Source organism: Mirounga angustirostris, unplaced genomic scaffold (genome assembly GCF_029215605.1).
Source record: "Mirounga angustirostris isolate CCGP_5_RB_7025 unplaced genomic scaffold, mMirAng1.0.hap1 SCAF_6, whole genome shotgun sequence".
In the NCBI taxonomy this organism is placed as follows: domain Eukaryota; kingdom Metazoa; phylum Chordata; class Mammalia; order Carnivora; family Phocidae; genus Mirounga; species Mirounga angustirostris.
Window position 1 is genome coordinate 110226989 of NW_026991714.1, and position 23480 is coordinate 110250468.

General features: G+C 35.2%; 1 protein-coding gene across 4 annotated transcripts in view; it reads left to right on the forward strand.

Moving 5' to 3' along the window:
• Positions 1 to 4601, forward strand: part of NRG3 (neuregulin 3) — a 1020119-nt gene extending 1015518 nt beyond the window's left edge. For 3 of the 4 annotated variants that reach the window (XM_045878223.1, XM_045878224.1, XM_045878225.1), the window contains exon 9: positions 2513 to 4601. In XM_045878223.1, the coding sequence (XP_045734179.1) occupies positions 2513 to 3014 (502 nt within the window). In that variant the 3' untranslated portion in view covers positions 3015 to 4601. Of the gene's footprint in view, positions 1 to 2198; positions 2271 to 2512 lie in introns of all 4 variants that reach the window. The other variant, XM_045878222.2, reaches the window with a different exon arrangement.
• The last annotated feature ends 18879 nt before the right edge of the window (positions 4602 to 23480 follow it).

The following is a 23480-nucleotide window of genomic DNA, read 5'->3' on the forward strand; positions in this document are numbered from 1 at the left end:
CTTAAACTTCTGGAGAGTAGTATGTAGCTTCTACTCAAATACCAGTCTGGGACCTTTCACTCTGAGAAGGAAGAGAGGACTCTGGTTGAATAGCACAGAGACATTACTTAGGTTAGTCCCCAGAGGAATTCCCCTAGGTCAGTATTCCCACCTGTTTTAATTAACAAAAAAATATAAGTGAGGCTGCCATTTGTCTAAGATTCCAGAGCTTGTAATGGCATTGGGACTTAAAATCATGTCTGATATAAAACAAAATCACATTTTTGGAGAGTTCTAATTGTTTGAAGTCCTCTCCATGTTCCAGTAACATTCTAGATTTCAGTTATTGCCAGCCATGTGTCCCATACCTGACTTGCAAGATGACACATAAGCTAATTGCAATTCCTCTTTCTCACCCAAGTCCGTAATTCAGAAGACTGCCCCATGTTTGGTTTGAATTGCCTTTGATTACTTCGTCATCATGCCAATGTAGTCATGAGGCTACAATTTACTAAGTCCCCTGAGATACTTATGCCTTTACCCAACAGTTTTACAAGGAATATTTAGATGCTGGTATAAGAATGTGCACCTGTCACCATCACATTTCAACCTGTTAAATTCTAGCCACTGATACACCCAGAAGATATCTATGGGGAATACAATTTTATCCCAATTATATTTCTTGGCTCTGTGCCATTGGTGAATGCGATAAGCAGACATCCTCTATCTTCATGCATATTAGTGATGCTAACAGGTTGACATCTGACCCCTTTTTTCTTGTTGAAATTAAGACATTGAACAGAAACTTCAGATTTTCTGATGGTCAGATTTTCAACCATATAACGTATAAGTGAAAGGCATAAGATCCCCCAGGGAATTTCCTTGTACATGACTATGCAATTAGTCTATAATTGTAAAAAAGATTATACATCCCTAAAAAGGTGTTCTAGTGCACCTTAGGATGCCCACTCATTTCTGGCTTTGATAAGAAGAATCACAATCAAACAATTTGGGATTAACTTGTTCCTCTGCTGCTTACCAAAGGTATAATTTGAGGGAAGTCACTTGAGTGCTCCTTAATTTAGTTTATTCATCCATCACATGGTAATAATAATAAATAAGCCACAGGTTTTTAAAAAATTAAATGAGGTAATTAGACATAGCATGCTTTTAAAAAACATTTTGCAAATGTCAGCTGTTATTATGTGTGAAATGGACATTAACTGGGATATAAGGGGAGCACTTACCTTGAAGATTTGTTCATGTATTCATGCATCCCCTTGATCAGGATTTATTGATTGCCAACTCTGTACTAGGCATAGTAAGAGGGGATGGAGCTACAAAGACACCTAAATTTGATCCTCATCTTTTCTCACTGCCTGGTGAAAAGACAGACCCCTAAATTGCTCTGATTGTGTCCTTACAATAAAGACTTCTATTTAGTATGCAAGACACTTCATTGCAATTATTCTTTCCATTTATAAACATGACTGTTATTTGCATTGTAATGCAAGACAAGGGGAATAAGACCTATTCTGTGGAGGGTGGATATGTTTAGATTATGCTTAAATTTTAATGTTTCATTTAACATTTAAATTAAGGACAAACAACTGAGAGAATAGGGACTACTGTTCAGGACCCCAAACCACATTTCTGTGAATCCACAACATACCTGCCCTACTCTCTGGCACTGGAAAATTCACTGGCTCTGAACAGGCAATAAGAGGGCTAGCCAGATCCTGGCATATTCCAAAGACTTGGGATGGTACCTTAGCATTCTTGACAAGCTACTACCATGCACCAACGAACTACCTTACTTGGCTCCAGAAACTATGTGAGGAAAGTTGCTATATTGGTAGAGGCCCAATGGACTTCACTTCATGTTCATCCCTGGAGAGGAATTGTATGCCTCCATCCCATTTGTAGGCTCAGCAATCTGGCAGTGAGGCAGTTTCTACAGAGTAGAGAGCCACTGAAAATCGGATTTGGTCCCTGTAAACTCAGAGTGAAGCAGAAACACTCAGGATGATAGCACCTTGATGCTTCATGTCAGGCTTTCTGATCGCCCCCAAGTAGTGTGGCCACGAGTCTACAGACTAAACCCGGGCTGAGAGGGTGGTCACATGGATGGAGTGGAGTAATGCCATTATGGGTTTCCTGTTTGTCACTATGGAAAGGCCACACTTACCTGCTCAATCCCCATTTACTTTGTATTCTAGGATAGAGGTCAGGAAGACTATACCCCACCTGCCTATACAGCTGTGGTGTGTTGAAAGATCCCTGGACTTCAAGTAAGAAGATCTGGGTTTGAGTCTCAGTCTGTCACTTATTTTCTGTGTGACCTTGGGCAAGTCACTTCACCTCTCTGAGCTTCAGTTTACTTCTCTGTTTAACTGGGAGCATATTATCCGTCTCATGGGGTTGCTGTGAGAATTCAGTGAGATGGTGCATGTGGAAATGCTTTGTTGACTGAATAGTGCTCTAAGGAAGCACAGCAGAAAGCAGAACCTGTAACACCATGTTTCTTTTTCAGGTATTCATCCAGTGGTTTAAAAACCCAACAAAATGCATCCATAAATATGCAACTGCCTTCAAGAGAGACAAATTCCTATTTTAATAGCTTGGATCAAAAGGACCTGATGGGCTATTCATCCACACGGGCCAGTTCCGTGCCCATCATCCCTTCAGTGGGTCTAGAGGAAACCTGCATGCAAATGCCAGGGATTTCTGAAGTCAAAAGCATCAAATGGTACAAAAACTCTGCTGATATTGTCAATGTGAGTATTCCAGTCAGCGATTGTCTTATAGCAGAACAACAAGAAGTGAAAATATTGCTAGAAACTGTCCAGGAGCAGATCCGAATTCTGACTGACGCCAGGCGGTCAGAGGACTATGAACTGGCCAGCGTAGAAACCGAGGACAGTGCAAGTGAAAACACAGCCTTTCTCCCCCTGAGTCCCACGGCCAAATCAGAACGCGAGGCACAGTTTGTCTTAAGAAAGGAAATACAAAGAGACTCTGCATTGACCAAGTGACTTAAGATGGAGGAATCTGTGCATTCTGTGCTTTGCTCAACAGGAAAAGAGAGGAAATTAAATACAAATTATTTATATGCATTAATTTAAGAGCATCTACTTAGAAGAAACCAAATAGTCTATCGCCCTCATATCATACTGTTTTTTAACAAAATATTTTTTTAAAGGGAAAGAAACGTTTCAGGAGGGATAAAGCTTACCACTAAAGCTTTTGGGTAGAATTCTGAATACCATTTCAGTTAGTCCCAACGCCGGCCTCTTTTGGCTCTTAGTAGATGTGGGTGATTCAGACCCTCAGCCCCACCGCACCAGTGTCCTCATAAAAAAGCACTGGCAGTTACCCGGTTTCAAAGAGACAAGCTGTATCCTGAGGGTGGACATGCCAGTGAGCGAGTGGCTCTTGCATTTGGCTTGCTGGTCCCAACCCCTAAATTTCTATTCACTCGACAGCCTCCTCACAGGTTATGTCATGTCAACCAATGTAGTGTTTTCTCTTTCATTTCTGAAGAATGACACAAAGACTCTGGAAGGGGGAGGACAGGAGATAGAAGGAGTAATCGGGGGCAGTCTTAGCTACTCTCATGTGCCAGTTCCCTCTGAAATTTGAAGGCAGAGAATCTCAGAGGGAGGTGTGAAGGAAATTATTATAGAAAAAGAGATGAGAAAAATCACAATGTCGTGTCACTAAAACCATGCGAATAGAAGTGTTTTTCTTTGAGATCGTGTAAGGGCTCCAAAGGAGCGTTTCTCAGTGTGTGTGTGCCTGTGTGTGTGCGCGTGTGTGTATGAATGTGTGCGTGTGTGCGCACAAACGGGCGTTGGTATGGGCTTGCTCACTCGAGCACAGGTATGCTGTATGCACATGTGTTCATTGTGTGTATGTGTGTGCATGTGTGTGCATATTAAGCTTGCTAAAATTTGTTCTGAAACATCAGGGAATTTAATATTCAGAAAAAAAAATTTCCCTCTCAGATCTGTTCACTTTAAATTTATCCATTAAGTATAAAGTTCAGTTAGTAAGTTCTTAGATCAAGGTCACTTGCATGGCGGGGTCCTATAAAACTCTTGACAATGTCAAGATCATTTTCTGGTGTGAATACTTTTGAGAGGAACAACTATTGGCTCATTAATGATATCAGTATCACAAGGCAAGTTGAGGATGTGTGTTTATTTTGAATCATGCATACTTAAATGATTTACACAAACCAGTTATCAAATTGACAGTTACCCTTTGCTTTCTCGTCATCCTCATTACTATTTATTTTGTAGCAAGTCTACTATTTGTGGACCAAGACATTGGCTTCTGTGGTTAATATGGAAAGAATAAATTGTTGAAATCACAAAGCCCAGACTTTTCAGTTCACAGGAAGCCCCCAAAAGAACAGTAAATTGTGTTGTATGTTCATTTGGAATAAAGCAATATTTTTACCACTGCTAAGGTGAACTGAAACTTCTCCTGAAGATTTGTCTGTTTTATTTACCCTTATTTTCGTGGGGCATTCAAGGAAATTAGTGTTCACATAACCAGTCTTTTTCCAATCATTGGTGGTGTTGAGTTGTTATGTTTACACTGTTTTAAATAAAAAGGCACAGTATTTGAAAGTATATAAAAGATTTCTTTTACTGCAGTCTGGGAAGACTTTGGTTAAAATTTCCTTGTGGAAGATTCACATTACATTGAAAGGGAATGTAACTATTTCTGAAATATTGAATATATACAATTCTTATTGAGGTTGTTTCTGTTGAAAATACATTGCAAATTGCTCTTTGAGAACATTCTTTAATAATAGACATAATGTCATGCAGGGGAAGGAAAACATTGTGTTCTTACCAACACTGTTTAGTGGAACACTTCAAGGTCTCAGTTGTTGAAAACACTTTGGTAGAAATGCATTTTATATTTAACAAAAGGTTTTGGTATTCATTAATTGTCCTAGTATACTTATATTATTTTGAATATAGAGGTAATGTTGTTAGAGTCTTAAAAGATCATCACAAATTTTTAATGTCTAGACCACCTAGGCTCCCATTTAAAAATATTGTATCTTTGGGGCAAGGATATATGACACCCATAAGTTGCATATCCAATATGTTACTGTGTTGAAATTTATCACTATTATCAAACATTAACTGGAAGGCCTCACAAGTCTGTTGAAGTCAACCTTGTTTCTTGGGTTTTTCATCACAAGTTTACCTGAGGATTCATACAGATTTCACCTAATTAGGAGGTGATAATTAGGTGACTCACAGCAGTTACTTTAATATATTTTTCACTCTGAAAAGATTGAATATTATCAATCAAACTTAAGTCCTGATCCAACCCCCACTTTTTTTTTTTTAAAGTAGAACCATATATTATGTGATTATAAACACTCTGGTGCATCGTGAAGAGCATTAGTATCAGGCGCACCCACTGGCAGTCTGATGTAAAGTTTAGAGATATAGTTATTTCCTAATTGATAATCAAGACAAAATCTTCCATAAAGAACAGATATTAAAGGTTATTTCAGTGGTCATTTGTCTTCTTTTGGAATATGAAGCTCTCTGAAAAGGGCCCAAGCTCAAAATGCACATTTTTGGGCACCATCTGACAAGTACTGATAACATCAAGACTTTCAAAATTGATCTAACATGGCAAACACCTTGAGCCATTGGTACCTTGTCCTTCTAGCTCATGTGCCTACAGAGAGGTGCTTATTTCTACAAGACACCTTTGATTTTGTTTCATTTTCCTTGTCTTTTTTATGTGAATAGATATTTGGAGATTTGTAACTAAGTAAGTTGCATATTAGTTATTTACTGAAGAGTGAATGTCACTCACTAGTTTTTCACTCTGAATCATTTTCTAATTAGTCTTTTTTTAATACAAGGCATATATTATTCCAAGTTGCCATGGAACACTGTTGTTCAAAATATATGACTAATTTTATGTTAATGAGAAATAATAGAAATGATGTTGGAAAATTGGCATCCAAATTTTCTTTCTGATTTTCCCATATATGTTATTGAATGCTCTACGTTTTACACTCTAATCCAGTATATACCTTGCTATGGGCTAAGGACTAAATATTTGTAAATTTATCACATCTCCAATGATTCACATCATTTCTAAGTAACAATAGCAAGGTCTTCTGGAGGAGCAAAAGTGCTGATTTTAAGACTTCACAAATTAATCTCTTTTGATAATAATAGCATATCAGACCAACCAAAAAGAGAAAAGTAGGGCCAGGCTGACTTTGAGAGAATGCCCGTTGGCTTCCAGATTGAATGACAGCTACAATGTAAGTGCGGCCTCTGGCAACCATGGCGAAGGCTGTCAATAACCAGGTCTCCACCAGAATACGCTTGATGTATGCAGCAGTCATGCACATCCATCTGCTGTATGGTGCTCTAGGAAACCGTGGCTCCCTAAGTAAGGGGAGATTCTGGTTCCTTTGATCCCAGCCCTGTAAGCCAGAAAATATCGCCCTGAGACAAGTGCTGTGAAACATTTCCCAAATGAGCATATACTATACTTAGGAACACAGCAGGAGGGGTGGGATTTTTATTTGATCTTTTGGTATCCGGGAAACATTTTATATATAAAGAATACTTTTTTATTATTATTCGATTGTATAGATTCAGTATAGTGTATTTGATGATAGCGTATCTCTACTGTGTTTGTACCTTAGTCTTCAGAAATTCAGTCTTCATCCAGGAAAGATCAGCACAATGTTTCTGGGCTGTTCTCAATTTTAGATGTATCCCAATATGTTGTGGGAAATGATGCCTTTAAATAAGCTTTATCTCTTCCTCTTTTATTTTTTCTTTCCCTTTTAAAGAAATAGTGAGGGTGAAGGAAGAAATCCATTCCTTAAGATCCACCTTGTTTTCTTACAATTATCTGTTTTCTACTGTGACTACACACACACACACACACACACATCTAAACATATATGTATATATAAAATATATACGTATATTAAATTTAGGTGTTTGATTATTTTGTTAGCTTTATTTTTGCTTAATTTGACAAATATTAAAGTGAATGCCAATGAAATGAAATCATTTAGGGATCAGCTGAACCTCCAATGTTTAGGTAACAGAAGCATTTTTCAGTTCTTTCTTTTTCTTAGGTAAGCAGAAATATCCTCGGGTTGGAGAATTCACACGACCCTGGAATAAAATTTCTGCTAGATTATCCCTTAGACATGAAGATTAAACTATGGGTATATATGATTGCTGTCCCTATAGCATATAATGGTCTCAAATATATTTTTTACAAATATAGACACAAGTTCTCCCAAAGGTGCTACACAGGTACCTTTGGCTTCAAGTGCCCATGAGCTCTAGTGAGGAGTTGAGGTCAAGGCAGAGGGACAAGGGGGAGATATTACATGTTAATATTGGATACCCCAGTGAAGATGTGCAGATGGTAGTAGAGGTAACCAGACACCATCTTGATAAAATAGAGAACAGGCTTCTAGTACTTTGAAAACTTTTTTCAGAAACATTGGTTGCATGGGTGTTGTTGCCTATGAAATAATAATTGTACAATAGCAAACAATTCATGTTGAGAGTCATCTTTGTGAAAGCTCATGACTTACCTATACATATTAGTAACATCATGACTCCATCTGTCAAATAAGGAGGATTATCTAGTTCATCTTCAATTTCCTTCCAAATTGAATAATACCCTGTTATCCGATCATTCAAACTCAGACTTTACCTGGTCATTTGTCATCCAATCATTTCACAATCCCTTGTAAAGTTAATAGCTATGTCTTGTAAAACTCAACAATTGTTGGAACCTATCAACCTATATATATCTATATGTTACACTTATAATATTCCATTTAATTTCCATAGAGAAATAGGATCACTTTTCTCATTTTTAAAGTAAATTTACCTAGGACAGGTAATTAATAAGAAAGGATGGCCAAGAAAATGCCTAACTTCAAAGCTTGAGCATAAAAATTCACCCTGGATTCTTGGATTAAAATTTGCCACGGATTTTTTTTTTTAAGTGTATCCTTTGTGAATCTTTATCAAAGCCAGAGTAAGGAGTTCTGAGAAGGCATGACACCTTGAAGATGTTCTCCTCTCACAGATGCAATGACACACTCTCACTGGATACACAGGATATTTCTTAATATTCTCAATTATTTGCACATCAAACTCCTTAACACAAACCCTCCAACTAATAGTGAATAAATTCTCTGGGGACACTTTCACATTATACTTGGAAATAATCCTGTTCTTTGGGGGGCACAATAGACAAAACAAAAATGCAGGGTTTACTTATTTAATTTTGGTTTTAATTGCTGTTTCTTTTTTTTTTTTTAAGATTTTTTTATTTATTTATTTTTTAGAGAGCGAGCGAGAGAGAAACAGCGTGAGAGGGGAGAGGGTCAGAGGGAGAAGCAGGCTCCCCGCTGAGCCAGGAGCCCGATGTGGGACTCGATCCCAGGACCCTGGGATCATGACCTGAGCCGAAGGCAGATGCTTAACCATCTGAGCCACCCAGGCGCCCTAATTGCTGTTTCTAACAAATCAATATCTATTTGCTCTTCCAATAGCATCCTGACTAGCACTAATTCTTCCATATAATTTTTCTTCATCAAGATCCCAAAGTCTGAATTCCTTAGTCTTCAATAAAACAATGCAGAATGTTAAATAGGTCAATCAAAACAGTAAGTCTCATTAAGTTGTGTTGTGTTTTTAAAGTTATAAAGATTCCATGTAGTTGTTTACAAAATCAAAATAGAAAAAATGCACATTTTTAAAACTTTTTGATGTATTTAGAGGTCTGATGAACGATTCACACAGCCTTGTTCCACTTTACATTGATAACTCGATACTGTCCTTTCCGAAATGAACTTAAGTTGAAGGTCTTAAACAATCACACACACACACACACACAGCATGTTAAAATCCAATGTCCTCCTTTTCCTTAGAGTTTTCTCTTAAAACTCACTAGAGTGTGTCCAAAGTCTCATGATGTGGATGACCTTGGATTCAGATATGTTTCATATGAAAGGCAGACAGTGAAAACTATAGTGATTCTCTTTTAAGGTTGTTTTATACAACCTGCATTTGAATCCTGTCTATCAAAAAAAAAAAAAAGGTCTAGAGAATAGATACATTCATTCAAACTGGAATAAATGGAAGAACATACTAGTCACCTTAAAATCTCTACACATTTACCAGGGGCCACTGTGTATATTTTAAAGATAATTTGAGGGAAATACCTTGATTCCCTCTTATTTTTTTCACGTATGCAATTGTACACATTAAATCTAAATGAAAAATGAATTCCCTAGTTCTTCATAATTAACATATTTTATTAACTCATTGACCATATTTTAAATAAAGAATGTAAGTCACATACAGAAGAATACATACAAAATGGTCAGCAGAATATCTCCAGTTGTTATTTAAAAAAAATTTTTTTTTTAAAGCAGAAACAATCTCTTGTGCCTGTGATAGTAGTTTTGTCTTAAGGAGTGTATATGTTCTCCTTCCAAGAAAATATGTCAAAATGCTGTTCTCTACTCTGTGGAGTGGATATGAAGGCTATGGGAAATAATACTAGCTGTTTGTCCCTTGGCAGCCCAGTAAAGTTTGGTTACATTATGGGGCACTGCATTTCAGGGAAATATACCACACTTATTAAAAATTACGATATTACTAATTGACTTAATAATAATCTTGACTTTGTCATGTAAGTTTTCATCTGTGGAGGGAATCCTTGATTATTATTTTCCTGTTGCATCTTCTCAGTAGTCTTTGATGAACCTGGGCACTCAGATCCCTTAGGTTGGATTCTTACTGCATGTTACTTTTATCTTCTCGTTTATCAAACAGGGAATTTTCAGCTAAAATGATAGACTAATGTGATTTTGTAGAGAAAAATAGCTTTGTTCTTTTGAGTTGTGTTAGTGGAGGATTAAACTTGTAATTTTTCCAATGAAGGGATAATAAGGTTCATGATTTTAGCCAGTATCTTCTCAGATACAGGCATAGCCTAGGGCTCTTTAATTTTCCAAATATTATTAACAGACTTTTCAATCTTCTTATTATTGTTTTTTACAACAATATTTTCTATCTTGTAAGAAAGAAAGATAAAATCATCGATTTATGTAAAAGAACAAAACAATAAATAAAATAATCATCTTTTAAACATTGAATAAAAGATAAACCAATAGCAACATTTTTAAAGGTTTCACATAAAATACTAACAACTAAAAATCAAATCTAAGGCTAAAATAATGTAAAGAAATATTAGGTAAATGGTTTCCAAAATAAGGTGGTTTTTTTTTATAATTCTCTGTAAACTGAACTCTTTCCATAATAATAGTTCATATTTTAGAATTTCTGTTGGGCATTAATTATGCCTACTGAGCTCAAACATTTAAATATACTAAAATCTTCACTTTTGCCATTTCTTTCAACTTGACACAAATTTATAAAAATCTGTGTTTAAGATGGGAAAAAATTATACAGATTTATAGAATGAAATACTTATCTACTAATGCATTCTTATTTTCTTATTGACAGTTTTCACCGAAGGTTCCGTATTTTAAGCTGAACATAGATGAAGCTACTGAATCAAATATGGAGACAGATGTCAACACATTCTGAAAATTAAAATGTGTGACATATATGGGTATGGATATATGGAGCTGCAGTACAGGAAAGGGCAAGCTCACTTGGAATGCCTTAGGGAACTTAAAAGAGATCCAGGTACTCTTCGCATGAGAAGAGTCTACTGCAGTAAGTTAGTAATTAAGGCAAGGCCAAAAAAAAAAAAAAAAAAAGCCAGGTTCAATCACTCTATGACCAGCTTTGTTTCTGTGGGTCATCCTCCACTTTTTTTTTCTTCCTTTCAATTTTATTTTTAAAGCAAAATCCAGTCATTGTATAATTTCATCAGTAAAAACACTGGTAAGTTAAAAGAAAAAAAAAAAGTTGCAGTCCTCCTTGGATCAAATATCTAAACAACTGAAAAGTATACTACAGAATTTGAGAAACGGGGCATTCGTTTGTATAAAAAAAGAAGTAGCTTGTCCTGCAAATTCCATCCATTCCAGCTGAAAAAAATGAATGAAGCATTGCTATGAGGCCTTTCTCCAATGAGAAAGTTGAGACAGACACCCGATGCCACGAACATTTGCACAACAGATAGTTAGATTTAACAGATTTTCTTTTTGCTTTGCTTTTTTTAAATCTTATTTTAAAATTAATGTCACTGAAAGTGTGTGAAAAATAAGAAAATGATCAGCATGAATTCAACAATGCTAAGACCATACTCAACAGTGTTTTTGTAAATTTTCTTCTCATTTTCTACATACATGCATATTTCACTATTATTTTCCTACTATATTGCATTATAATTTAAAAAATAATACAACATACAGTCCCATGGTAATAAATTGTCTTTGTAAACATTATTTTAATGGCTACATAAATTTCAGTCTGTTCCTATGTTATGACTTATTTAGACATTTTGTTATTACATGACATTCAAATTGCTTCAGTTTATTCACTACCATAAGTAACTCCACAATTAGTATCATAGAATACACATTATTTTTTCTTTCTTTTGGAAGGAGAAACTGCAGGTCCATGAACAAGTTTCATAGGGTCTATAAACACTCAAAAGTGTAAGCTGGTATAGGTTAGTACGTGCATATTTTTGGTGGGGCAGAAAGGTCTCTAACTAAAAATTTCATAAGGTTAGTAAAGAAACGTGTGAACTTCAATGGTTATGAATAACTCCTTTAAGTAATTTCCCAGTTATACCCTGCAAGAAGTTTATATGGTCGGGTCAATGAATGTACCTTTTTTTAGTTACTTTATTTTATTATTATGTTTTAAGTAAGACTTTTTTTAGAGCAGCTTTAAGTTCACAGCAAAATTGAAGGGAATGTACAGAAGTTTCCCATATACTCTTCACACCCCCCACACACATAGCCTCTTCATGATCAACATCCCCCACCAAAGTGGTACATTTCTTTCAATTGAAGAACCTGCATGGACCACCATAGTCACCAACAATCCATAGTTATTACACTACAGTTCACTCTTGTTATTGTACATATGATGAGTTTCAACAAATGTATAATGACGTTTATTCATCATTATGGTGTCATACAGAGAATTTTCATTGCCCTAAAAATCCTCCATGCTCCACCTATTCATTCTCCCTCTTCCTCAACTCCTAGCAACCATTGATCTTTTTACTGTCTCCATATGACCAGTTTGGAAATTTATTTTAGACATTACTCAATTAATTTCTAGAAGAGGCTAATAGATACAATTTTAACATTACTTGAATTTTTGTTTGTTCATTTACTTTGCATAGCAATATAACATATTGTAGTTACAATGGTATAGGGCTCATCAGAAATGCATCATTTTAATGAAGCTTAATTTTAACTTGTAATTAGAAAAATGTTACATGCTTACACATAAAATATGTAAGAAGAAAAATAAAAATCACCACCAGGAGATAACCACTATTAATATTTGAGTATATTTCCTTCCAATATTTTTAATTGAATAAATATATAGGCACCATGTCATTTACAAAATTTAAATTATATTCAAAATATTTTATACTGCTTTATTAACTTTACATATGGTGTCTGATAATTTCCTCAATTAGTAAAGTATTATACATATTTTTAATGACTATGTAAGTCATTATATGGATGAAACACATTCATATTTTCAAAGAGCTCATTAAACATCACATATGTTATTCAAATGATTTTTAAATATTTACCTACATTTGCTTTGTGTCAATGTTTAAATATTATATGTACACATATATGCATTAATTTTTTTGGCATAAGCATATTTCTAAGTATAGGTAGACAAAGAAACTAGGTTACCTTACAGTATTAATTTTGTGTTTTGGAGGAACTCCCCTGAGGGATTTTGATCACCAAAATCACCGTATTTGCTAATGTAGACAGGTGAGTAAAAAGACATAAGCTCTAGAGAAACCTCTGTACAGCTTACTACATTCACCTCTCCCAATCCACATTAAAAAAAACTAAGTGTTAAAAAATGAGATGATAATTTAAAAATTGCCATCGGCTTTGGAACCCGGGAGGAGTGACATTAACATAAAAGCAAACCATTGTAAAGAACTGAGAATATGTTCGGCACTCAATGTTTTACATATATTAACTTTAAATCTAGTCTTCATTAAAACCCTATGAAGTAGGTATGCACATCATTCCCACTTTAAAGATGAGGAGATCAAGGCACAGAGAAGTTAAGAAACTTGCCTGAGATTTCACAGATAACAAATTGTAAGGGGCTGGATTTCAAGCCAGAATTCATGCAGACTTACCTTTATTTTCTAATCTTATTCATTATCTTGAGGAATTTCTTACAATCATAGTTCAAATGTCCACGATAGGGTAGAATCTCCAAGGTTAAGTGAAGATGATCTGGACTTCAGTTCACTAAATCCAGCAAATGAACATAACAAGTGCTAAAAATGAGGGCAGAGCACAGAACTAATGAGTGGGACTCTATACATCCAATTTTGTGGGTTATTTGAAATTCTCACATATGAAATATAGTGATCAGATAGTTATCAACACTACTATTCCCCCTCCCAAATATGACAGGTAGCACAGTGTCAGGAAAAGACCAGAGGGACCTAGTTATGGCCTTGGCTACATCCACTGTTTACATTATGTGAAGAATGAGTACACAGTGGTGGTCCTCAGGTCTTCTGCTTCAACAAAGCAAGAGTTGGTGCTTTGTGTGACTGTACTTCCCTGTTCATTCACTTCAAGGTGCCACATCCCTGAATTGTTAGTATAAATCTATACCAATCGTCCCTCAAGCCTAAGATCCGAAAGAAGGATTTTGTGTGGGCATATGGTCAACAGAAGAAATAAAGATTCATTCAATCTCTCCACTCACTATTATTACACAGACACAAGCTCTAGAGGAATCTCTGAACAGTCAAGGCAAAGAGATTATAAAATATCCCAACAGGAGCATAGTGAAGCCATTTGCAGGCAAGAACAAAGGCCAAACATATTGCTTCCAGTGTGTAGAAGTCATGACTCCTTTTAAAATGAGCTTTGCTCTAATGTTGCACCTTAGAAATTATCAACTATCATATCAAGAAAACTTATACTCAAAAATGAAATAAAAGACTAAGGGCAATGTGTGGGACTCACTAAAAAGGCAAACACTATATAAAGAAACAAGTCAAGGAAATTTTTTCTACAGAAGAAGAAATAATGAAAGCAGATTAAAATCTGACAGAACTAGTAAACAAGAGAATTGGATAAATGTAAATTTATGCTCCAATAGGATTGGAGTTAGAAACACAGCTGTCTAATTTCTTACTCTTCCTCCCTAAGATATGTTGTTTCAGAATTTAAAAATAATAACAGAAATTTTTTAAATGTAAAAAAGCAAACAAAAAGTAATCCTGTTCTAAAGAGGAAATTAAAAATTCAGTTAAAGGAAATTTAAAAAATAAAAAGCAAGATATAAAAAAATATTTAAACTAGCTAAAGCTGTACTCAGTGGAACCCTGAGAGTCTTAAATAAATTCCACCTTAAAAAAAAAAGAGAAGTGTTGAATAAAGGATTCAGCTGAGAAAGTTAGAGATAATGTAATCCATTTTTTAAAATACAAAAATGATGTGAAGGCAGAAAAATAGATATTTGGAACAAGAAAAAGAGTGGAAATAATTACACTTTGAAAAATAAAAAAAATGTGAAGTTAGGAAAAGAATAATTTTAAAATGAGAAAAAGAAAGAAAAAGAAAGTAAATAAATCGCAAATATGGAAAATATTTTTTAAATTATTGTTGAACAGCATAAATAAGTCTTTGTTCATTGCTATGAAAATCCCAATGAAAATTAAGATTTTTCATAGAAAGTAAAATGTACCAAATGGCTTAAAAACAGGAAATTAAGTTATTCATGGGAAAATAAATAGAAAAATTTTTTTTCCTTCCAAGAATTACTTAACCACTTATAATGAGTTTCCAGGTCCAGATAGATTTGTATATAAGTTCTTTATATCTATATACTGAAATCAATATATATCATGTATAAATACATACACACATATAAAATATGTGTTAATTACATATTATATAATTAATATGTAATTTATAAACACACACACACACACACACACAAGATGTTAAAATGGGATTCTCTCCAAATTTTGACTGAGAGACAAGTGCAGTAGTTGCCTTATGCCTCTACTTCCTTGAATAATCTTTAGATCACCTCAGAAGGATGTGCCATTAAATATTAAAGCCATTTCTGCCATGTTAGCCATCACTCACTTTTGCCTATAAAAATGTGAGGTTTGGAAGGACAGTTAGTTCCGTCTGAGAGAATTGTCAGAATTCTGTGCTGTTAGAATTTTCAAATGGAGAAAGGATGGATTCCTCTCACATCAAGTCAAGTGAGAGGGCATTCAGAGAGCCTCCTGTGATCCCATAGAATACAGCCCCTTGAAGTTCTAGCCTGAGTACCTGGAAGAACAAAATTCTGGCTGAAGCTTGCCTGCCAATTGCTAGATTGAGGAGACACAGAGACATGAGGAGAGGAGATCCATGTGTTTGTCTCAGAGTAAAGATATATGTTCCCTTCACCCTTGTGAGGGCCAATAGCAAGAAGGACTGCCTGAGGCAGCAGTGTAACCCAACAGAGTCCGTGAGGGTGGTACAGGGCTAAGGAAAGGTCATAGCCAGGAGGAGCCATCAGCTTTGTCAAGTAAAGGGTCTCCAGCAACCCCCAAAAAAGTGTTCCATGAAAGAAAGCTTTTGTATGTTTTTAATCTGCCTCATTCAAAGGGTGGGAACTCTGCTTATTCATTTTCTTCTTCTTTTTCTTACTTCCTCACCACCTGGTTTTAACCGTTGGGTCAGATACCATAAACAGCAAGTGGGAAAGATGAGCAAGAAAGAGGGAGTTCGGCCAATCTCTCCCTTTAGACATCTAGCTCTATTTCTGATAATTATTTGGATCACAAAAACTTCTATCAATCTATAAACATTTATAGTATTCACTATTATTTGGCAAAACTGTCTTTGGGAAAATTATATTGTCCAAACTCACTTATAAATATGTATGAAAACATCTAAGTGAAATCATTGCAAATGAATTATACTAGTATTAATAAAAAAGAAATCATCATGACAGCATAAGGTTTATTTCAGAAATTTAAAGATATTTCAGTATTAGTGTATTTAGTCACATGATTTATCTCCATATAACAAAAATCAGATATGATTCAACTTCCAATCTGGAATAAAACATTTAGTTAATTAGAGGAAAAAAATTCACTTTCTTAACAACATAAAGTCAAGCATCAGTTTTAGACATAGCAATTAAACATTAGATTCATCTCCCTTTGAGTAAAGAACAAGGCCAGTCTTCACTATTAATACTACTAACTAAATTAACAAAATGAGCAATATCTAGGAATAAGAAAAGAATAAGAAAAGATGTAACTATAGCAGAGGTAGAATCATAACTATCCAAAAGAGAATTCAAGAGTCAACAGGATGATACTGTAAATGATTTCAGCAGTAAGCCTATAAAGAAAATAGAATGGCTAAAAAACATATGCTAAATATGATCCAATTTGCAGCATTAACAAAAATATACATTACCTTGAAATAAATCTAAGGGGAGGCAAATGAAATAACATTAATGAAGATTTTGAAAAATGAGAATGTAATTTTCCTCTTAGTGAGAAAATTCCATATTTTAAACTTGTCAAGGGTCTGCAATTTCATTCATAAATATAATGCATTCAAATGAAAGGCATACCTAGAATATTTTGGAGAATATATGGATGAGAACAGCCAAAACCAGTGTGAAAAATAAAACTGCATGGAAAAATGAGGGAGAGTTTAGTATATAATCAAAGATGTTATAATGTTAAAATTATTAAACCTTACTGAGTTGATGCAGGTATCGAAAGAAGAGAAACATAAGTGACAGCCCAGAAACACACTAGAAAACAACAACAACAAATTAATAGAAATTCAGGACATTTTAAATTATAAGTTAAAAATAAATTATAAGTTAAGCTCACCTTATTTAAGAAAAGTTGCTAGAAAATTGGTTAACCTAAAAAAGAAATATAGGTTCCTCCCTTATACAATATACTATGATGAAATATTGATGAGCTAAAGAGTTAAATGTACTAGATAAAACCATAAATGACCCAGAAGAAATATAGCTGGAAGAACTTTCTAGAAAAAGAAGCAAACAGAAAACTCAAAATTGGATTATATTTATAGGAATAAATTTTTAGTTTGGTATTTATAAAAATATATGTAATGAAATTGGGTTAATGTTCACAAAATAGATTATTAAAGTTTACTGTCTTAAAGAGATCTTAATGACTGAGCCACCCAGGCACCCCTATTAAAGAGATCTCAAAAATAATGCATAATAGTTATTGGTGGCTGGACTATTTCATATAGAAAATGACACAAGCATTCATGTATAAAAATATTTTTATGCCTTTATTTATAAAGGAAAAACAAGCCAAATGGTTAAACAATTCATGATATTTTATATAATGATAAAATTCTATTAAATCCTATGAAGGTAAATTTATTCTTAGATTTTGTTCTCAGTATTACAATGAATTTAAGGTATAGGATAAAATTGAATTACAATTGCATAGCATAAATAATACATTTATATATCACGTGTTCCTTCCTATCTTTTTCCTATGTATATATATATATATATATATATATATATATATACACATACATAGTAAAACAAACCTAATAATAGCAATTGAAAGATACCCAAAAATACAACTACAGAGAAACAAATTACAATATGACAATAAGATGGACTAGTATTGAATTATTAAATACCATGCTTTGAGAGAATATTGATTGCTTTAGAAAATGTTCTCAATATAAGCTATTGGAAGGAAATATGAAGATATTAACAATGGTTATTTATGTGTAATAAGATGTTGAGAATTTTATAGAATTTTCAACATGTTCTATTTTTTTATGATGGACATGTTTTACTTTTATATTAAGAAAACTGGTAAATATAATTTTCAACAGTCCAATTTGGGGAACCCATTTCAATAGTCCATTAAAAGTAATGGCTTTGTTCCCATCCTTACAAACCCTAATTAGTACATTGTTTTATGGTGTTTTCTTTGAAGGGATTTGCCTTTTAGTTTTTGGCATGCCTCTTTGGTTTGATTAACTGGGGCTTCTGTTCCGCTCCTCTGCATTGCAATTGAGTGTTTGTTTTAGAGGAGGCAACAAGAAGCAGGACAATATTATTATATTCTCCCCCGAGGCTTCCTATTTTCCAGAGATTAGACATATTTGCTCAACAGAACCAAGTTGCTGTAACAATTTCTTTCTCATTTCCCTTATACCCAGGGACAAATGGCAACTTTCTTGCCTGTCACTTTCCAACTTGGGAAGCTGACGCATATTTTGTCTGTTATTTAATACTTGACAGATAGCCCCCAGCATCAAACCATCCATGAAAACTGTTGGCCCCTGGCAAACAGAAAAGCTGTAGAAGCATTTGACATTCTAGTAGCTAAGAATGGATTTGGGGTGGTTCAAAAAAATTCTTTAAAATTATATGTGATACTAAGCTGGTTCATAGAATTCTATTCATCATCAATGAAATGACATTAATTATTACTGCTCCCTGAAGCAAAGCTAAAATGTGTATTTATGCCCTTTGACAATGTGAAGTCTGACTCCAGAGAGGGCAGGGGGAAATCAGTCATCAAGTAGCAGAGCCCATGTGACAGTGGAGAAAAAATATTGTGCTGCTAACCATGGTGCTTTCTGTGCGGTGAGGAAAAGCAGTGACCTCACCCTGTGAGCCTACTCACTTCTCCCTTAAAAACTGTGGTGACCAAGTTTTTCCTGTGCAGAGACTGGATAGACACAATAGGTAACATAATTTTGCACACATATGTCCCCTACATGTAAACATGTTCCTGTGTTTTCTTTCCCTCTTTCTCCCTCCCTTCCATAGGCATCTATTGGGCACTTACTATGTGTGAGATGAAGTTCTAAGAGCAGTAGATACAGTGGCAAACAAAATAGACGAGCTCCTTACTTTCATTGGGCTGGAGGTCGTTGAGGGAGACCACCAATAAATGAATAAGCAATTAAATAGTATAATTCCAGCTTGTTATTGAAAAACCTAAGGAAGTGGGGAGTATCTGGGTGAGAATGGAGAGAAAGGAGCTATTTTAGATAGGGTAATTGGAAAAGCCACCTCTGAGGAATTCCACATGTGATAAAATAGGACTGAATAATGAAAATGAGTCACACAAAGACCTGGTAAAGGACAACCTAGGTAGAAGAAATAGCAAGTGTGAGTTCCTGAAGTGGGAGGAAGATTGGCACACTGGAGCAGGCAGGAGTGAGGATTCAGAGTGTCTGCAACAGTTAACCAGGATGGGTTGAAGAAGATGGTCATATAAGATAGGCTGGCACAGCCAGGTCATTTAGGGTCTCATAAGACATGGTATAAAGTTTTGATTTAAATTTAAGTGCAATGAGGTATCATTAGAGTTTAAGGAGAGAGGAGGAATCTACTCACACTTTCTTAAAGAGATGACTCTAGCTTCTGTGTAGAAAATGGCTTCTGAAAAAAGAAAAAAAGAAAATGGCTTCTGGATGATGAGAGTGGATGAAAGAGAACCTGATAAGAGGTGGATGGAGTAACACAGATGAGAGATGGTGGTTGGTGGGACTGGGGCATAGGAAAAGAATTACACAATGACAGAGAAGAAAATGATTTCTTTAGTAGCTTATATTTACAGAGGAATTTCTCATGTTTTATCTTGAATAATCTTTAAGGTCTCTTCCAACACCCCAAATTTGGATGTTAATCATTTACGACCTTAGGGGGATGCACCAATAACTTTTTCATTCTCCAAAATCATCGTAATACATGTGATAGTAGAATTGCACTACCCATGTCTGTCCCAGCATATATCTATTTTAAATGTTGTTTTCAAATTTTAAATATCAGAGAATTGAAGCATATTATGCATTTTTGCTGTTTCATATGCTGAAGATCAATTTTTAGACTGGAATTCGTTGGTTTTAACTTACAGTTCAAATTGTGTTTTCAGTCCCATACTCTCTGGAGTTAGAATGCATGGGTGGCTTCTCAGCCAGGATAACTTGAAAGTGATGATAATCTATGTATGATAGCTGACATGTTGTTATATGGGTAATAAAGGTATTATTGAGGAGCAGAGTTTAAGAATTCCTCCCTTATTGTTCTAAATGATTAATGCTTTGCAAGAATTATATGATGATCTTTGAAATTGTGACCAACATTTATTCATTCAACAACTTGGTAAGATATTGGTTAATAAAATAGAAATGGTCCCAACCTTTGCTGCTTACAGTAAGTTTCTAAGATAACAAAATTAATAGAGAAACAAATGTGGATGTGTGTGTGTGTGTGAGTGTGTGTGGTGATAAATGTCATGAAGGATATTAATAGGTCACAATGACACAGAGTAGAGGTGACATAGCACCCATTCATGAAGATAGTTATGAAAAGTCCCCCTTGGGAAGACACATTTAAGCCCATGTATGCTTCAAACATATGAAGAGTAGAGGGAGTATCATTCCAGGTAGAGGAAATTTCATACACAAAAGCTCTCAAATAGGAATGCACTTCAGCAGGTCAGGGAAGAGAAAGGAGGCCAGTAAGCCTGCAGACAAATAAATAAGTGAACCTGAAGAACAGGCAGGAGTTAGATCACAGTAGAGATCTACAGTTATGTTAAGGGGTTTGGATTTTAGCTCAAGGCATGAAAAAGACACAGAGGGCCTAAGGAAGCAAACACCATGACAGATTTATGTGTTGTTTTTTTCCCCCAATTATTCTGGCTACTATATAAATAATAGGGTGGAAGAAGACAAGAGTTGGAAAGGTGTAGACCAATAAAAAGACTATTTTGTGTTCCAAGGAGTAGTGATGGTTGTTTGACTCACACTAGACATGGAATATATGAGAGAAGTTGATATATTAAAGATACGTTTTTCAGACAGAATTAATAAGACAATATTCTTTATTCATATGAAGTGAGGGAAAGAAAGGAAATGTGGATAACTCTTGGGCTTCTCCCTTTAGGAATGGTAGATAAGAGTGTCACTTCACAAGAAAATACAACCTGAGAGAAAAGATCTGGTAGGAAAAATCAACAGTGCTTTATTGTAAGAGAGCTTAGATGAATAATTCCTAAGTGTCATTGAATGTTATTTAGAGAAAGTGAAGTTTAACTTAAGAACCACTTATTGTTAGCTAAAGATGGTAAGAAGAGGGATCCAAGCAGGGAGAAAAAAATAAAATATCCAATATCAGAACCTTAAATGTAAAGCATCAATCAAGAAAATAGAGACTACTGTGGCTGAGGCAGGGAGAAGAGGCAAGAAAGGCAAAAGGTAAAAGAGTTTACAAAGAAGGGAACAGCAGAAAGAGGGCATCATGATGAGGAGGATGTGGATGAGGATGATGATGATGATGATGATATTGATGGTGATGATGATATTGACAGGGATGATAATGACAACCATAACAGCGACAATATCTAAAATATTTTTTAGCCATTTTGCACTAGTTGCATGTACTAGGTTGTGCACTAGTAATAAAGTCACCAAAATTTCAGTGGCTTAGAACAAGACTGGCATATTTCTCACTCATGCTTCATGTGAGTTTTAGATCAACTGGGGGCTCAGTTTATTCTTGTCTGCCTCTGAGAACCTTGATGATATAGCAGCAACCATTTGGGGTATTGTCAGTCATCACAGTAGTAGACAAGAGAGCATGACAAATTGTACCCTAGTTCTTAAAACTTTTGACAAAACACATATGACCTCAACTACTTTTATTAGCCTCAGCAAGTCACATGGCAGTATGTAATTACAGGGTACTGAGGAAGAGAAATCCAATCATGTTTCCAGGAGAACTGAAAATGTTTGGTGAATCACATTAATGACTATTTGTCTACTTGCTGTATTTTAATTGGATTATCTTATTTAATCTTTTCATAATGCTGTGAAGTTGGTACTCTTCATCCCCACTTTACAAGAAACTTAAATTTAGAGGTGTTAACAGATATCTGGTAAAATCCACTGGTAAAATCAAAGGTGAAAACTTAATCTCAGTCAATTTTGAGTTCCTATGTTCATTGGTGAGAGATTGGTTGTGGGCAATTATTGGCCTGAAATGATTATAATCAATTGATGTTTGCATTTGCATATTCTTAATTTTGTTTGTTCTTCTCCAACAGTATAGACAGGTTCCCAACAAGAATGCTCTTTTGGGTCTGGGATTATCTCAGCTAACTTTAGAATATCCACTGGCTCAGTAGATAGGCATACTGCTATCAGAAAACACTGTGTCACAGTGATCTGTCACTTACAGTTGTAACTACCAGTCAGGAGTTGCATGTAGATTTTCAAAACAGGAGCAATGCACCCACCACCACCAAATATTGCCTACATCAGAGCTGTTAAGGAGGCTTCATAGTGTCAGCAAATCAGATGCCTTAGAGCTTTCTTCTCTATATTTAGGGTAAGACCTGACCCTTATCCTCATGCTTCCTACTGTATGAAATAAAAAAAATAAAAAAATAAAAATAACTCCTTATTGGTTAAATCACTTTTATTTCGGTATTATGTTACTGAAGTCAAAAGTAGTTTAACTAATTTTAACTTATATATGTGGATAAAAATTACCTGAGAATATTTGCTAGTGTAGAGAGAGGAGCCTGCAGGAAGAGAGAGGGTTGAAGATGAAGGAAATAAAAGGTAAGGCTAATGCAAAGCAAAGTCCCAGAGGAGGTGAAAGGATGGGCTTATTGCGAAGAGTGGAAGTAGCAGCCTGCAGTGGGAGAATAGACACATCATTCTCCATGACTGATGAAAAGGAGAGAGAATGGATGTGAATGTAGATGTCAGAATGTGATGTGGTGGTTAAATCACATTCATAGTGAATCTAAATGCATCAATTTGTGGAAAGTAAGGTAGCTTGCTTGGGCAGAGGCCTGAAGGAATGTAGGAAACGTTTCACATAGAAATTGAGAGGAATAATGGGAGATTTAAAGGCAATTCTAGAAACCAAGCTGGGTTTGTAGACCACGGACATGGAGTGGCTGTCAATCTGAATCTTCATGGGAGAGCAATAGAAGGGAGAGAAGATAGTTGGAAAATGCATCCTGTGTTTGAGTTTTCTCTCATGATTAAGACAGAAGGACTGGGCTGCAAGAGTTGATGTTGAGAATACGAGTTATGTGAGCCCAACTGGTGCATCCACAATTGGCAAGGGAGGGAAAAAAAACCAGGAAGACTGAAGAGAAGTGGAAAGAGCAATAACAACAGGAGAATTGCACAGATGACATCTATGGAGTGTCTACTATGTGCCAGGTGCTCTGCC